The sequence below is a fragment of the Bombyx mandarina genome, chromosome 16 (assembly GCF_030267445.1).
Source record: "Bombyx mandarina strain Sakado chromosome 16, ASM3026744v2".
Taxonomy (NCBI): domain Eukaryota; kingdom Metazoa; phylum Arthropoda; class Insecta; order Lepidoptera; family Bombycidae; genus Bombyx; species Bombyx mandarina.
In genome coordinates this window covers 4,200,883-4,218,817 of record NC_143222.1, presented here as the reverse complement: position 1 = coordinate 4,218,817, position 17,935 = coordinate 4,200,883, and the positions used below count along the sequence as shown (strand labels likewise).

Here is a 17,935-nt window from a genome sequence, read left to right as displayed (position 1 = left end):
AATTTCAATTTTTTTTTTTTCTTTTTTTTTTTTCAATTTCTTTTAAAAAATTGAATTGTCATCGGTCCTTAATAAGTATACCAAATTGCGAGTTAGTGAAATTAGTTTCGTTTTGAAGGAGGTCAAAATCATATTCAAAGATTCCGTTACAAACATACATACGTCTGAAGCTAATAAAAGCCTATTAAAAAAACTCTTATCTTAAGATTATTGGCGTTATTCCTTTAAATTGCCCTCAAACTCAAAGTAATTGAGGCCAATAATGATAAGTACTACTACTACTACTACTTCTCTTCATCTCTCCGTAGAAATGGCATCCTCTTCCCGAATTCTATGACATGTCTTTCTTTAAAGAAAATTGGAAAAAAGTTCGCTCTGGAAGTCAGCGCTGTGGCTATATCAGCGATGTTGCTGATGCTTGTTTTAGCCGAAGTCTGAATTTCCTACCGTACTGATTATCCCCAGTTCCAGTCTTAAATAAGGATAGCAGAAGAACGTTGCAAGCTCGCATAGCTTGGACAACTATCGCGGCATTTCTAGGGTTAATAATACGTCTGAAGCTAATAAAAGCGTTAAAAAGAAACAACAAAACGTGGTTTTAATTATACGTCATGATTGCAGTAATTACGAAATTAAAAAAGCCAAGACGCAAAAATTATATTAATTATATTTTGAATTAATTATATTAAAATTAAAATATACTGTCATTAAAAAAAACTGCATCTAAATTAGCCACAAAGACTATTACCAAAGTTGGTTGGATAGGGTCTCAGTGTTATAGCAAGAGTCAGAGGCTGCGCTCGCCTGTCAGACACTTAAACAGAATTACGAAACAACTTGTTCCAAACTGGATTGTGACATATTGCAAAGTGAGTGACCTGTATTCAATACATTTACTTACTTAAAGTAACTATGAAATAATACGCAGCTTAGTTGTAGACAGATGATGATATACTTATCTAGTTTATTACTTCAGTGCTTTTAGATAATTTATGTATAAACTTAAGTTTCGTTTTGATATAATTATGTTATATAAAAGTTTTTTTGGTGGAATCGCTATTTAAATTAATTAGTGGCCACATTTTTTATCAATCATATATGCATTGAATTTATATTATTTCCTAGACTTATATAGCAACCGTGAATCGTGTGTCTTAGATACCTAGTCTAATAAAAAAAATAAAAATTTGCACCATATTACATTTAAAAAACAAAATTGTAATGGAAAACTCGTGAAGGCAATGTTTTTTTTTTTTTTTTTGGCAATGTGTTCTATTGATAAAATATTTAACCTGAACAACTTTATTAAAGCCATTTCTCGTGTTATTTCGACCTCACTGTGCCTAAAGTAAAGTTTATCATCGATAGATTTGATCATCTTAAGAAGTCTTTGTCTGGGTTAAGGGTTTGATACATACATAAGATAAAAAAAAAAAAAATTGTGAGATTATTCTTGACACGGCTTGCAACATGCAGCTTCTCACATTAAAGCCATAACAACTAATGGCATTTATAAATGAATTTGTAAGATATTAATAGAAAAAAAAAAGAAAAAAGTATTTATTATAATACAATATAAAACTAGCTTATGAAATTAAACTATCGAGTGAGACTGAGTGTTTAGCGATTATTCTAATATTTCAATCTTGCCAGGAATTAGGATCAGCAGAATAAATTAACTCAATAATATTTAGCGAAATAAACCATGGATCGAAAGTATAAAGTGCGGATTGTTGGATCACTGACGAGTGTAGGAAGTGTTTTGTTACGGCAAAATGTTTTTAACAAAAAGAAAAAAAACTTTCAAATGTCTTTTAACAACTGTACAACTGCTGAAAATAATTAAGCATTGTGAAATTCGAACAATAATAATTATATAATCAATTTACTGGTGCTAGTGCTTCTTGTGAGCCCGCACGGGTAGGTCCACAACCCTGCCTAATTCTGCCACGAAGCAGTTATGCGTGCTGTTTCGAACGGTGTATAAGCGCTGAATAACTTTTGTACTGTAAAAGTGAGACTTAGAACTTGTCTCTAGATGGGTGGCCATTTTTACGTTGGTGATGTCCATGGGCTCCGGTAGCTACTTAACGCCAGATGATCCGTGACCTCGAATACCCATCTAAGCAAAAAAAAACAAAAACAACTTATTCATCAATAAATTTTATCAATTTCAAATTAATAGTAGAATAGATAAGCTGGTTATATTTTTTTTCATGTATTCCGTAGAGAAATCTTTTGTAATTGATCTAAGGCTTATCTGACTGGTTACAATGACTATAAAAAGGCCGCTTCCAATTGCTCGTGAGACAAAGTAGCAAAGAAAACAAACGGTGAGTCAGAGCTGCTGATTGTTACTAGTAATATATTATATAATAGAAACAATAGAAGCGAGTGAGCTCAAAGTGATGTATCTACCCACTTAGATGCTTTAGAATAGAAATGCGACTTCAATACTTAAATTAATAGACTTAAACATTGCACACTTTGTTAATAAAAGGTGGGATGTAGGCCGCCTACGCAAACTAAAGTTCAGTGTTTCATAAAAGTTATTATTATTTTTTTATTTCACAAAACACAATCATATGTTTCGTGTTAATTTAAAATGGTTCTGCAGATTTTTTCTATGAATTGCCGTGACGAAAGAACTTCAGTCGAACAGTAATCGTCTCCCTTACAATTTGAATAGAAATCACAATTTCAACTCTATATTAATATACTGATCGATCACTTTGTCATAACGCGAATTTCTTGGTCCAGACTTTGTTACGCAATCGGTAAAAGTTTACCAACCGCTTAGATTTACATTGCAAATTGTCTCTAATTGCGTAATAAATAAATAAATAAAAAGTATGTTACGAGGTTAATTTCAATTTTGAATAATATGAAATTCCGAAAATAATATCTAGTGCAATACTTTGATATTAAAGAATAGTTGAAGTGATCAAAAAAGCACTCGAATACAGCGGATTTGTGGCTGTTTAACGTACTTATTTAAGTGTCACAATACTGGTGGTAGGACCTCTTGTGAGTCCGCGCGGGTGGGTACCACCATCCTGCCTATTTCTGCCGTGAAGCAGTAATGCGTTTCGGTTTGAAGGGTGGGGCAGCCGTTGTAACTATACTTGAGACCTTAGAACTTGTATCTCAAGGTGGGTGGCGCATTTACGTTGTGGATGTCTATGGGCTCCAGTAACCACTTAACACCAGCGGGGCTGTGAGCTTGTCCACCCATCTAAGCAATAAAAAAAAAATACAAATATGAACGGGTAATAATAAAACAAATTTTGGAAAATATCACTGTATAAATGGTACGGTTGAGACTGATATTTAGAAGAATTGTTTCATGGTGGGTAATGGCTTTAATGTTATTGATATCTAAGGGCTCCGGTAACTACTTAGCCCCAGGCGGACCGCAATTTTTCTCATTAACGTAAGAAAACTGACCTCATCCGTGTTCAAACAAATCTGTTGATAGTATCATCGTATGCATCATGAAATCAAAGGACATGGGCCATTTTCGGCCCAGCTACTCGTGCTCTCAAGGACACGAATGAAATATCTATAGAAAGAAATATTTCATTTTTACATACTTATTATAAAATTTAAGGGTATTTTAATGGTGGAATAATTAAAATAATAAATAAAAAGAAATTAGCATGACTAAGCTACATTAATAGTAAGTATTGAAGGAGTTGCCATAGGTAAAATATATTTATATTTTAAACAATTCACATTAAATCTTTTTAAAAAAGACGTTATATTGCAAAAAAACTAGCCCAAATATATTAACATATTTAATTAATGGATTTTAAAACTAATACAAAACATTATATCTAAACAAAAATCTATTTTGATACTTTTAAATCTGTAGAATAAATTATCATTATCAGTCGTTTTCGCACTCGGGCGCATTGTGGATATTATTAAGTGTTTCGTTGCGATATACCTGCTTATTATATTTTGTTATGCATAAAATTAAGTCTTGACGTTCATTCAATTAGGTCTGTGTTATAAAGTATAGTAATATAAATAATATTTAAGCTGATGATGATGTTAAAGTGTAAGTGTATTGACAGCAAATCATATGATTATAGGTAACCTAAAAATCCTATCTTATTTTTTAAATATCTTTGTATCCCCATGAACAATATTGATTTTAATTTGTTTATAATAAAAGGGATATATGGTCTGTTATTTAAACTTAATTTCATTACTGTCCTTGAACTTCGTTTAGTGGGCCGTGCAATGTATGGAGAGTGGCCCATGTCCTTTGACTATTTTTACCGCAACGTTGTTATTATACTTTCATCTGATATATTAACAGTCTCAAGTCGATAATCTACTAAATTGTAAGTAGGAAGTTTCAAGGGAAGTCAATAATAGTGGATGGAAAAAATGAGGGTATGTAAACAAACATGACGTCACTACATCGCGATAGATTGTCCGACGTGTTTTTATTTTTTATTTATTGCTTAGATGGGTGCACAAGCTCACAGCCCACCTGGTGTTAAGTGGTTAGCCCATAGACATCTACAACTTAAGTGCGCCACCCACCTTGAGACATATTATGTTCTAAGGTCTCAAGTATAGTTACAACGGCTGCCCCATCCTTCAAACCGAAACGCATAACTGCTTCACGGCAGAAATAGGCGGGGTGGTGGTACCTACCCGCGCGGACTCACAAGAGGTCCTATCACCAGTAAAAAATTATGCTGCATGCTTGTAATTATGAAAACAAATCTAAATTTAATTGCCGAAATTTTGGAAGAATAAATCTAAATATGACTATAGCGACATATCATCTTTACCCAGCAACAGTCAGATGAAAAAAAAAAAGATTACGGTGTTATTATATGGTAATTTCAAATACTCAGTTGATTGAAATATATAGCAAAATATTGATTAAATTGCAGCACTTCCGAACAAATTTTATTTATTATAGTTTTTACTTCCTCAAAAAATTAATTTGTTTCAAATTTTAAGTCTTTCTAATTTAACAAACATATTTCAGAGTCAGATGGCATCAACCGCGACCCTGATTCAGCCTTCCGGGGAACTGTGGAAGAAAATCCGCGAGGAATTGAATGAGGATGTCAACACCAGGGCACAGGATTTAGCTGCCATCAAGGAGTGGCTGAGAAAACAACCCCATCTACCAGATGAGTGGGGTGAGCAGATATCTACAACAATAATGACGTCACTAATGACGACACACGAAAAATGTTTTTTGTTTTTTTTTATGCTCCAAATAAGCGCCCACTGAGTTTCTCGCCGGATCTTCTCAGTGGGTCGTTTTTGCGATCCGGTGGTTTTTTTTTTTTTTTTTAAACTACTACATATTTATTTTCATTTTTTAGTTTAAGTTGTATAAGTATAAATTATTCATTAATGTACATTCAGGCAAATACAAGTTTCTAATTTGCTAAGTGAAAAAGAGAAGGCGCCCAAATGAGTTTGTTGTTTTGACTGCCGAAAGCAATGATTTTTTATACAACAGATGTTATCTTCATAGTAACTGACTCTTCAAATCTGATCGCGCCATTTAAATCTACATACCTACCGATATAGTGCACACACATGTTGACAAGTAGCATTAATGAAAAGTACAAAAGATGGGATAAGCGCGTGAGTAAAAAAGATAGCTATAATTGGAACGATTGCACTTGTTATATTAGTCCCAATTGGCCTGTTTTCGAGTCTTCACTTGACGTGCGCTTGAAACATATCTGCTTCTTTTTACGTATAAAATATCATTGGCCGAAAGTAAATAACGGGCTAACTGTTTAAATTATTGATTTGTCATCGGTCCTTGATAAGTATGCCAAATTTCGAGTTAATCCAACGTTTTGAAGGGAGTCAAAATCGTGTTCAAAAATTCCGTTACATACTAACATTATATACTAACATACATTATGAAGCTAATAAAAGCATATTAATAAAAATCATTGGCCCTGAAATAACAAGTACTAGTTTTCTATTAAATTTATGCAATTAAGAAATAAAACAAGGAAATGCATCTGATGCACAAAATCACAAGCTTGTGACGTCAACGTCTTGTTGGAATCGTGGTTGTGATTTCGCTTTAAAAATATTAGCTATTTAACAGTTTATTGACCAAATGATGTTACTTAAAAATATACCCTACTCGGAAGCAAATAAAACTTAAATAAGAAAACCCTTTTATTGTCACCCGTGAAATGTATAAGAATGTTTACGTATTAAATTGTATACTTTTTTAAAACGTATTCATATGAAAATTTAAAATTTTAAGTAATAGTGACTTCATTAAATACAACGAGACGACGGTATATGGGGAAACATTCTTCATATTAACATTGAATAAATAAATTTTTTTGAGTTTTCAACTAAAATATTGTCGCGCTTATTACGCCAGGTGGGGGAGGAAAGTCCTCGAATGGAGGCCACGGATGGATACAAGAAGCGTGGGGCGTCCTCCAACCAGGTGGACTGACGACTTAGTGCGTACGGCGGGAAGTCGTTGGATGCGGAAGGCGGAGGACCGCATTATGTGGAAGGCATTGGGGAAGGCCTATGTCCAGCAGTGGGCAGATAAAGGCTGATGATGATGATGTATTCATATGAGAATTCAAAATTTTAAGTAATAGGGAATTCATTAAATACAAACGACGGTATACGGGAAAACATTCTTTATACTAACATTAAAAGAAAATAAATTAATACATTTTTTTTGTCTGAGTTTTCAACTAAAAAAATTGTCACATAATAATAGCTTGTTAAATCTATGAATTACAGAAGACGCGTGCCTGATGACTTTCCTCCGAGGCTGTAGCTTCTCCCTTGAGAAATGTAAAAAGAAACTTGATATGTACTTCACGATGAGGGCTGCTTGCCCAGAGTTCTTCACGAACAGAGACGTAACCAGACCAGAGCTAATGGACCTGCTGATTAGAGCGTAAGATTACTATTTTTTCACACTTATTTTATTTTACTGATGGTAGGACCAACACTGTTATTTGTTCATTGTGCAAGTCGTCAGTGCAACCTTGGAATAGTCGCAATAATTGATGCAAACACGCCGGATGTCTTACCCATTAGAGCGGGACTCATAATTTAAATTATTAATATTTATATAGAATATTTGAACTTTTAGCCAAAATCTGAGGTGTTTTGGGAACGGGTTGGTATGAGTCCTCCTCCTGCATGCGTCGTGTTTTTTAGTGCTGAAGGTCGTAGCCTTTACGAAGCGCTTGCATTTTCAACTGGTGGTGGACCACTTGTGAGTCCGCACGGGTAGGTACCACCGCCCCGCCTATTTCTGCCGTGAAGCAGTAATGCGTTTCGGTTTGAAGGATGGGGCAGCCGTTGTAACTATACTGAGACCTTAGAACTTATATCTCAAGGTGGGTGGCGAATTTACGTTGTAGATGTTTATGGGCTCCAGTAACCACTTAATACCAGGTGGGCTAGGAGCTCGTCCACCCATCTAAGCAATAAAAAAAAGATCTCTCAAATATTTGTGTATCATTTAAAAAACAAAATCGGTCACAGAAGAGCAGTATTCAATGATAGCTCTTTTTTTACGCAGTAAACAATACAATTAAATAATAAAATTTAAATTGGAAAAAAATAACAGCTAATCAAATCGTTTATGGAGGTCCCTCATCCCGAGACGAAAGGGGAATTAATAAAGTAAATTATTTGTTTAATTTCAGCCAAGGACCTACCCTCCCTGGCTTAACGCCTCAAGGTCGACGAGTAACCATCGTCAGAGGTCAGTAGCCTAGACATTAACATTGTCAGCCACCTTGAGATATGAGTTCTGAGTCTCAGTTCTATATCAAAACGACTGTCTCCCCCTTCAAACTAGAAAGTATTATTTACTGGTTCGCAACAAAAATAGGCATTACGACGGTACCTACTCGAGCGGTCTTACAAAATACTCTATCACCACTGAATATTATAATAACTCCTCAATCTAAACTACACAACAACATTACTTTTCTTTGGTTGTTTTCACATTACTACCTATATACTAGCTGTATTGGTCATTCGTGCTAACTGAAAATTCATTTTAATCACTCACGAACTCGATGCAATGTAGCTATAATTTACTATATAGTTTCTAGTCTTTTGCGTACATTGAGATGTTATTAATCGAATGAGAATTAATCGATTATTAATCACACATCATGTTTTAAAATGGGCATCACTTAATTGTGGTGGTGCCTGTGGATTCTGCTAACTGCCCAACAAACAAGAAATAACTATGGCCTACCCTTATGACCAAAATAAGAACGTGCCATTAGTTATTGAAGTTTGATTACGTTTTATTCCTCCAGCACTGGACAAGAATCTGGACACGAACCAGCTTTATGACGCCTTCAAGCTTGCAATGATGATCGGAGATGTAAGACTGCGTGAAGAGGTCGAGGGAATAGCTGGAGACGTTTACGTACTGGACGCTTCTATTGTGACGCCCATCCACCTCGCCCAGATTTCACCAGCATTACTGAAAAAATTCTTCATTTGTATACAGGTATATTTCTTGGTTAATAATCAACTGGGTTGCGTTGAAGGTATTGAATATATGAAGCTCAAGATTAAAATTACTCGCCGAAAGGTAGGTATGTACCTGCGCTGCATAGAATCAGTCGTTTCAGTGAGTCGTTATTCCGATCCAGTCGTAAATGCGAGAGACTATTCGTGACAGGGAAGATCAAGGGTAAGAAGCCGCGCGGGCGCAGTCCGACAAGGTGGCTCGACCAAACCCGCACCACACTAGAGATCCCATTCCACGACACCCTTCATGCGGCCAACGATCGAAGGCGCTGGCGGGACATTACAAGGAGCAAAATCCTATCGACATAATATAATAGTCACGACCCTCAGCAGTGAGGAAACGACGCGAGGAAGAGGGTAGATGCGATGCACTCGTGAAGCAGTTGCTCTTAAGCTATTAGACTACATCTCGGGACACTGGGGTAGCTATTAGCAAACCTGCTTCTACTGGCTGTGCGCTGAGTTTGCCCAGTTAGAAAGTCTTAACAAGCTATCCATCCCTCAATCCCAAAAAGAATCATTTTCAAAATTACTCAAAGGATATTTTTTTTTGCCTTTGTAGGCAGACGAGCATGGACTTCAGCAATGCCAGGGTCAGAGCCAAGCCGCTGCCTACCGCGAATTCCTTGTTTGTTTTAAGTTTGTTTTATACAAAAGCTTAGATCTTTTATTTATCGATTGAAGCACTACGAAGTCTGGCGGGTCAGCTAGTACATAATAAATATATGTATGTAGTTTGTAGATAAAATAATATTTCTTTGGTTTTTCTGGCACATTTTTTTTTTATTGCTTAGATGAGTGGACGATCTCAATGACCACCACTGACTAAGTGGTTACTGGAGCCCATAGATATCTACGACGTAAATGCGCCACCCACCTTGAGATATAAGTTCTAAGATCTCAAGTATAGTTACAACGGCTGCCCCACCCTTCAAACCGAAACGCATTACTGCTTCACGGCAGAAATAGGCAGGGTGGTGGTACCTACCTGCGCGGACTCACAAGAGGAAAACTACTTTTACGCACGGTCAGTCACCCGTGACCGCAAAAACTGGAAAGTATTTGAAAAACCGAATACAACGAAATGAAAATTATATAGAATAATATATACAAATAAATTATTTTTTATTTTTGATGGAATTAGATTGAAAACTAACAAATAATTTTAAATCTTTTTTGTTTTCAGGACGCTTACCCAGTGAAACTGAAGGAAATACACATTATCAATGCGTTTCCCCTCGTGGATGTCGTATTCAACCTTGTAAAACCATTCCTTAAAGACAAAATTAAGAAACGAGTGAGTTTTTTTGAAATCAATCAAATTTCGCTTATTAAATTGAATCATATATGTATAAAAAAAACCGTTTTATTACAAAAAAAATATTATTGCTTAAATGGGTGGACGAGCTTACGGCCCACTTGGTGTTAAGTGGTTACCGGAGCTCATAGTCATCTACAACCTAATGTCGCCACCTACCTTGAGATATAAGTTCTAAGGTCTTAGTATAATTACAACAACCTAAACATCAGTCCAATGAGTTTCTCACCGAATCTTCTCTGCGGACAAGACAAGAGGGGTCGTCGTACCCCCTGCTGTTCTTGGCTTGGGTTTTTTTTTCCCTTACTCACTAACTAATTCTAATATTAGCTAACTACAGCTACTAGACAAGAAACCAGGGCAACAGTCAGCAGACGAGGGGCCCGCCACCGGCCCCATGCCGCGGCCTCGCCTCTACAAACCCAGAGGGGGTCGGTCCAGCCACTGGGGCAGTAAGTCCAAGAGCCTCTGCATCCTCGAAATGGCCGCAGAGGGGAGGTTGGATGACGAGAAGTAGGCGCTGTCGTCGACAAACAGCGCCAACTTCACGTCAGCTTCCCACGCTTGGAGGTTGCCCTCGAGCGTGGGAATGTCGTTGGTGTAGAGAGCGTAGAGGAGTGATGCCAGGACACTCCCCTGAGGAACTACGGCCGTGACTGGGCGCACCGACGACTTTGCGCCCTCGACCGCGACAAGGAAGGATCTTCCCTCCAGGTACGACCCCAGCAGTCACGCGTAGGCGTGCTGGAGGTCCGTGTTCTGCAACAGCTTGTAGATCAGTCCCGCATACCAGACACGGTCGAAGGCCTTTTCGATATCGAGAAAGACTGCGGCCGTTTAATGGCGCGCGTTGGATCGATCCGCCAAGTGATGCGTAACGCGGACCAATTGCAGCGTTGTCGAGTGACCACATCGAAACCCGAATTGTTCGAGCGGCTGCAGCTGAGAAGGATGTGCGGCGACACCCTTCTCAGCTGCAGCCGCTCGAACAACTTGCCCACATACGACAACAAGGTGATCGAACGGTAACTGGAGGGATTTCTCCTATCCCTGCCGGGTTGGGGCAAGGCAATAACCTTGCCCAATTTCCAAATTCCAGGGAACTGTCCTGTGGACAGAATGGAATTGAACAGCCGTGTCATGTATGACACGACCGTTTCAGGGAAGTGGAAGAATGCGAGGGAGGGAATACCGTCCTCCCCCGGTGCCTTGCGCCTCTTCATCCACTTGATGGAGAGGCGCAAATCGCTGGGAGTGATGAAATTATCATCTCCCAACGGTGGCACCAGGGAGAAGAGTAGGTTCGCTACGCTATCTTCCACTGATTGGTGGAATGCGGCCTCGGAAGGTACAAAATCATTTGAAGCGAACTGCCGCTCCAGCATTACGGCCAGGACATCGGCGCGGGCTTGAGCCGAGAAGCATCGGTTGCCTCTCTCGTCCAAAAGTGGACAAGTGGACAAGTGGGGGCAGGCCGATTTGAGAGCTGGCGGCAAAGTCGGTGGAGCGATACGGAAGAGGGGTCCTCACAGGCCTCCTCAATCCGTTCCTCCCACGCATAGCCCCGAAAGGAGCTAATCTTCGCCGCCAACTCCGCTTCCAACTCATTAAGCTCGCGCTTGATCCTGGGACAACGAGTTGTCGTCCAGAGCCTCCTCAGGCCCCTCTTCCGGCGAATAATCACCTTCAGATGGGCCGGGAGTGTACCTCTGGGCCCGCCGCTGAGCACAAGAGTCGTCGCCTGGTGGATCGGTCCCCTTATGGAGTCAACAAGGCGGACTGCCGCGTCGTCGACCCCATCAGGGGTGTTGGGGTCCTGAATTACGGGAAGGTCGACCAGTCGTCTCTTAAAGAGCTCCCAGTCGACCTTCGGTCGTAGGGGCGAGATCGTAACCCGGGAGAACCCCATTCCTAGTGTCACCAGGATAGGGAGATGGGGGGTTCCCAGGTCGTACAGTGCCTCGATTGTCACGGGGCACACTAGCCCCTTATGAACACACACGTCCAGCACATCGGGCTGATATCGCGTGGCGGACGGGACGTGCGTGGGTTCATCAGGGCCGACCACAGAGTAGTCGCCCCTATCGGCATTTTCTAGCACCCGCCTGCCCACTGCTGAGTTCAGTCGGGAACCCCATGCGACGTGCTTCGCATTGAGGTCTCCGACCAGCTGAGCTGAGTGGTTGTCGTAATCCAGGGCCCGTCTTATATCCTCAGGGTGGAACTCAGGCCTCGGGGGTCTATACGCGGCATAAATCCGCATATCTCCCCCCGAGGTGTGTACCCTCACATCGACTGACCTTGTCGATGTGAAGGACAGCAAATCCAACTGATCATGCACCACGTCCCGCTTAAAGAGGGCCGCAGTGCCCGGTAACGGCCTCCCGGCAGGGGTAAGCTCGTCACGTCGGTACATTAAATAGTTTGAAATCCTGAACACATCCTGAGGACGTAGCTTGGTCTCGCCCAGGAGCACAACCCTGCGGTTGTGAACCAAGAGGTTGTTCTTACGGGTTTTTGATCTCATCGGGGTTCCAGTAAATGATGCGCAACTCCTGGCTAGCCATTGAGCTGCGCAATCATCTTGTGGAACCCCGACAGGAGCGCCCCGAAAGGACTGGCTCCCGAGGCGATCACTCCGGAGATCACCTTGGAGACCACCGCCAATTTCTCCCATAGCTTGAGCAGCCATGCAGCAAAACTGGCAGGCTGGCTGCGTCGCTCACGCTGCGAGCGGGGAGGGAGGGTTTGAAGATTTTTTCTCTGCGGGTCGAGATTCCGATCTGATAGTAGATTCGTTCGCGAAGCAGCTACTCTTGATTTGTTAATATCCTTTGGAGGCGCTCGGGTAGCTTTTAGCTTATCCTACCCCTCCTGGCTGAGCCCTTGCTCGCTCAGCTGTCCTGGTGAAATTGGACTGAAACTAGCCATCTTTGATTATACTAGCTTCAATTTCCATTTGGCATTTACTGGTGATGGGGGTACGGGTAGTCCCACCATCTGCCCCATTTCTGCCGTGAAGCAGACATGCATCAGTGGAACAGATTTTCTAAAACACCATTAACCATATTCTTTAATGTTTTCATCAGGTATTCTTCCACACCGACGCGCAACGTCTTCAGGATTATATCCCTAAAGAAATTCTACCCGTTGAATTCGGAGGCGACGGATGTTCTCTTGAAGACGTAAACAGTAAGTACATTTTAAGAAAATAATGAAACTTCACGTGTATATATATATACTAGCCATACTCGCCCGCTTCGCTGCGCATTGAAAATTAAGACTATTATTTATTGTTATTATTATTAAGGAGTCCAAAAATCATATAAATATTAGCCTATCCATTAAGTACATGTATTTTCTACGTGGATACCAAGTTACAAGTCAATCGGATGCATGGTTCAGTAGTTATAACGGAACATCCCTAAAAACCACTGTAGATTTATATATTAGTATAGATATAGATATAGTATACATATTATTATATTATTATAATATGTATAATACATTATATTATCATCATATTATATATATTATACACAAAGCGGTCGTCCTTTGTTACTAAAATCAAACAATCCGATCCAACCGTTGGAACCTGTAAAACGCGCTTTCAAAAGACTTTTCTATCTCGAGCCATCAAATACCGAAACGAAATCTCCTCCTTGCCATTTTCCAAGTGCAGTAGCTACATTGTAATATTACCCATGGAAGATAACAGAATTACTATGAAAGATGGAATAGAGTATATAGTAACTGACGACAGCTAGGGATGAGGAAAGTACTTTTACTATACACTAGGGGCCCGCTCCGGCTTCGCTCGGGTCTTTAACAAAAATTTCAACAATATTTGACGTTATTTTATTTTTTTAAATAAAAGAACACTTCTTGCGGCATAACTATAATAGTTAGGCATATGCTGTCGCGACACTTTTTGTAAATAATAATGTGTTCTACAAAGTCAATAGTACATTTTTTTATTCTATCATCAATAATTTTCGCAGGGCACGCGATGTAAAGAATATTTTAGGTAATTTTTTTACACCTTCAGTTACATTATTGGAGTTTTAGTAAAGATCTCAAATTTTTTTCAAAAAAGATTATAGCCTATGTCACTTGGGAATAGTGTAGCTTCCAAACAGTGAAAGTATTTTTCAAATCGGCTCAGTAGTTTCGGAGCCTATTCAATACAAACAAACAAATCTATCCTCTTCATAATATTAGTATAGATGACCACAAAACTCCTTCATCAAGAGCTACAAAATAACTTATTTCATTAAATAACTTCATAAACGACTTAAGTAAAATAAAGGTCTTACGAATGTTTTTTTTTTCTTCACAGAAGCTTGGATGAAGAAGCTAGAGGAGTACAATGCTTGGTTTAAGCAACAAGAAGCTCTAAAAGCTAATGAAGCTATGAGACCAGGAAAGCCAACTAATTACGACGAACTCTTTGGTATTGAAGGCTCATTTAGACAGCTGTCAATAGATTAAACTTAGGTAATAGAATTAAACATCGCTTTAGTAGCACACATACGGTAGGAATGGTTTTTACAATTTAGAATTTATATTCGAGTCGGTGACTCCAATTTTTTTTTTAAATTATATCTACCTAAATTTATTTTATTGTAATTTAGTTTTGGTGAGACTTGTACGGTTTAATTTCGCGTTAATATTCTAATTCCTGGGTTCATATAGTGAAGATGCAACTACAAGAAAAACATTGTCAGTTATTTCTGTGCTTAAAGAAATATATACTAGGTACTACTATCTATATTTTTTTATTATTATATACGGTTGACAGATTAACTAGCTGTGACAACGTTAATTGTGTTAGTAAATATATATTTAGCTATTAATGCATGTCTATTACTACAATTCTTTTGGACGATCAGGGAATTATTTAGATACATTTTAGTTCAGATACATTAAATTTCTGTTCAATTTTGTAATGACTAAAACTGTGATAAGTTTTTTTAATCAAAGAATAAAATGAATATTTTTAACTGTAAATTGTTTTATTCATATTATGGAAAGTACTTAACGGTAGGCAGCCCCTGGCATGGCCATGGGCGACGGTAGTCACTCACCACTAGGTGGCTGTATACTCGTCTGTCTACAAGGGCAATAAAAAAAACTACTATGTGAGAGCTCCGTCTGTTGATAATAACAGTCATTGGGCTAAAGAGAGACGATTTAAAAGTTATTAACTGTAGGACCTGAATGATTTTATGAGACATGTTCCTTCTTTGACCTACCTACACCTGTCGCTATTGTGTTTTTACGCTACAAAAATAACTATCACTTATACGTAGAAAGGTTACATTATCATAACTACGATTTGAAATGGTTTATAGGCAATTAAAATATGCAGTTTTAAAAAAAAACAGCAATAGCAGATGCTATAAGTTTCCGAAATTCTTAAGTGTGTCTTTTTAAGCTGAAGAGGTCAGAACGACGTGTTGTGTGAATTTCTGTCAGACTAGTTTGAAATAGCACGGCTGTGCTTTTCGGTGGGCTAATATCGATATGTCATTCAGAAAGAATCGATTTTCGATTAGGGACTTGTTTCTAGTAAATATTTGTGTACTCTGCAACGAGGGCTAGCTAGATTGGCGACGATCGGGGAATGTCGTTTATAAATAGACTAAGGTGGAGCGCGAAAAGGAAGCGGAGCCTTGAAGGAATCCGGCCGGGATTAGGTGGGGGAGAAACGAGTACCCGTAGACTCGAGAGAGGGCCACTCTAGTATAGAGCGTGTATTAAACCTTCATGGGGAAAAACATAGGATGGGCAAATTAAATAAAATTGCCAACCATGTCTCATAATGAAGTCTATGACCGAAAAGAGACAAAAACCGTGAGCTAGCCGTCGATGTAAAATAATAATAAAAAATTCTAATTTCAAATTATTCGTTTCTCAAAGCTGACAATAAAAAAAAAAAACCAAGCAAATTACAACTTTTTTGCCAGTATCCAATTAAAGAAAACAAAAGGCTTAATGTCATATTAAAAACTATATAGTTCCATTAGAGCTTGTTTAGAGACAATCAACACATAAAAAACCGAATAAAAAAAAAACCATAATGACACAAAATTGTAACCTTGAGCCGATCGCATAATACGCACAACAAAAGATTTATCTTGTTATATGGATAATACGTTTTACGACATCGCGAGTGTGCTGCGATGTACACTTTTGGAATACATAATAAAACTGTTGATTCTGTTGTTTGTATTGTAACATCGAGTCGACGTATAAAATACAATGTGTAGGTCGCCGGTTTTGTACTTCGGACGAACGCGCCATCCCTAATATAAAAACGGGTCACAGACCTTACATCTTTTTTTTTCCTACCTATACTGATAGCCTTGAGAGGCTATTTCAGCTTCACCCTAACGTTTGTAGGTGAGCTCACGGGGCTCAAGCCGGAGAGTTGCTAACACTGACCCTAGCAAGAGCAGTGCTTCGCAGAATCTACCACCGGATCGGAAACGCGACCCACTGAGAAGATCCGGCGAGAAACTCAGTGGGCTCCTTACAGCTACAAGCTGACATGTCTAAATAAATTTCAGCAATCCTCTTGAAATTTAAGACTGAAGTTTCTTGGTACAACAGCTTCTTTCACATCGACCAGTGTGCTTAGTGCGAGTTCCTTAACGTTCTCGCTAGCGTAAAAGTTAACCCAAGTTTTGTATGCAGTTGGAACAGCGCCCCTGGCGGCAAACGTACGCAAACGATCCCATTCCATACAAATATGAGCTAACTTTTACGCTGTCGAGAACGTTAAAAAACTCGCACTAAGCACACTGTATGAATGATTCGCGGCAGAAAAGAAAGCGGTAGGCAATTTGTCCTGCTATCTTTGTGCTTTTGTTATATGTATTAAATCTTACTTTGAGATATGCGGTTGAATAGACAACTAATTGCAATGGAACAATGGCTACAGCAAGGAAATAGCAAGCTCTCTGAGTGCCCATTTAAAGCTATCAGTCTAGTCTATATATAATGTGTTTTCAATTACTATTATTGTAGGTTTTATATTAACGGTCACATTTAAACCCAATGGCAATCAACGGAATAAAGAAGACGTGTTACAAATAAAGAATTAACCTGGATCGCTTCGAGGTGCAATCGCGGCCATAGCCATCCTTACTTCTGAAGAGGAAGAGAGTCTTCAATAGTAGAAAATAGTCTGACTGTGCTTCTGACGTTGCTGATGACCATGAGCGATAGTGACTACTTAATATCAAATGGACCGCATGCTCTTTCATCGACAACGACAATAAATTCATTCCATTGCCGGAGCTCAAAGTGAATTACTTGAAGATAAGTTTTGCGTATATATAAACGCATCACACATTTCTGGTATAAAATAATATAAACTCCGGTAATGATAAGTCGTTCAGCGAGAAAAATTACTCTAAAAACAAAACAAAATGCATAAGTAGCAAGCCGATTAAAACAATAAACAATACATTTCGATTCAATTCAGGATATTAGAGCAAAGTAAAATAAATAACAGTTTAAAAAAAACTAACAAAATACGCTTTTATAGAAAATCCAACTAAAAAATAGAAAATAAATTTTAATAAATTTGAATTACAAATTGTGTAAGTAAAAATGATTTTATTGTAAAAAAAGCGGGCGTGCTTTTCAGGATATTATCAAAATAACCCTTCTACTCGTATCTGTTCATAAAATATTTATAACTATAGTCGGATTTTTTATTAGACGAAGTAAACTGACGTTTACTGTGTTGTCAGTTTTTGATGAAATAAAAATAGTGTTGTGACAAAGTGAACGATTGAAAAAACTCCTGAATTAATGAAATTGCCTCGATTGTCTAGTGAATAATTACTGTGCCGAACTGCCGATATCGGGCACGGGGTTCGAATTTTAGCCGTGTTTTGTACATACCAACGAGTTTTCGACGAAACATTATGTTCCTATGGTATCTACCTGTACTAAATACCGAGTGTTTTAAACATTAAGAAAAACATTGCGAGGAAGTTTGTAAGACTGTCCTATTTCCAATGCATCATATAGTTGAAACTATAGATGTATAAAATATAA

General features: G+C 38.6%; 1 protein-coding gene across 1 annotated transcript; it reads left to right on the top strand.

Annotated features, from left to right (window-relative positions):
* Positions 1-770: 770 nt before the first annotated feature.
* Positions 771-14,866, top strand: LOC114252860 (alpha-tocopherol transfer protein). Its single transcript, XM_089733511.1, has 8 exons — positions 771-869; positions 5,015-5,171; positions 6,778-6,937; positions 7,698-7,756; positions 8,325-8,521; positions 9,731-9,841; positions 12,952-13,054; positions 14,202-14,866. Exons 2-8 carry the CDS (start codon positions 5,021-5,023, stop codon positions 14,351-14,353), a joined length of 933 nt encoding a protein of 310 aa, XP_089589637.1. The 5' UTR covers positions 771-869; positions 5,015-5,020; the 3' UTR covers positions 14,354-14,866.
* The last annotated feature ends 3,069 nt before the right edge of the window (positions 14,867-17,935 follow it).

Coding starts and splice junctions, on each gene's coding strand:
- LOC114252860 (XM_089733511.1), top strand. CDS start 5,021: ATGGCATCAACCGCGACCCTGATTCAGCCTTCCGGGGAACTGTGGAAG. Junction 8,522..9,730: donor AATTCTTCATTTGTATACAG/GTATATTTCTTG, acceptor TTTTGTTTTCAG/GACGCTTACCCAGTGAAACT. Junction 13,055..14,201: donor TTCTCTTGAAGACGTAAACA/GTAAGTACATTT, acceptor TTTTCTTCACAG/AAGCTTGGATGAAGAAGCTA.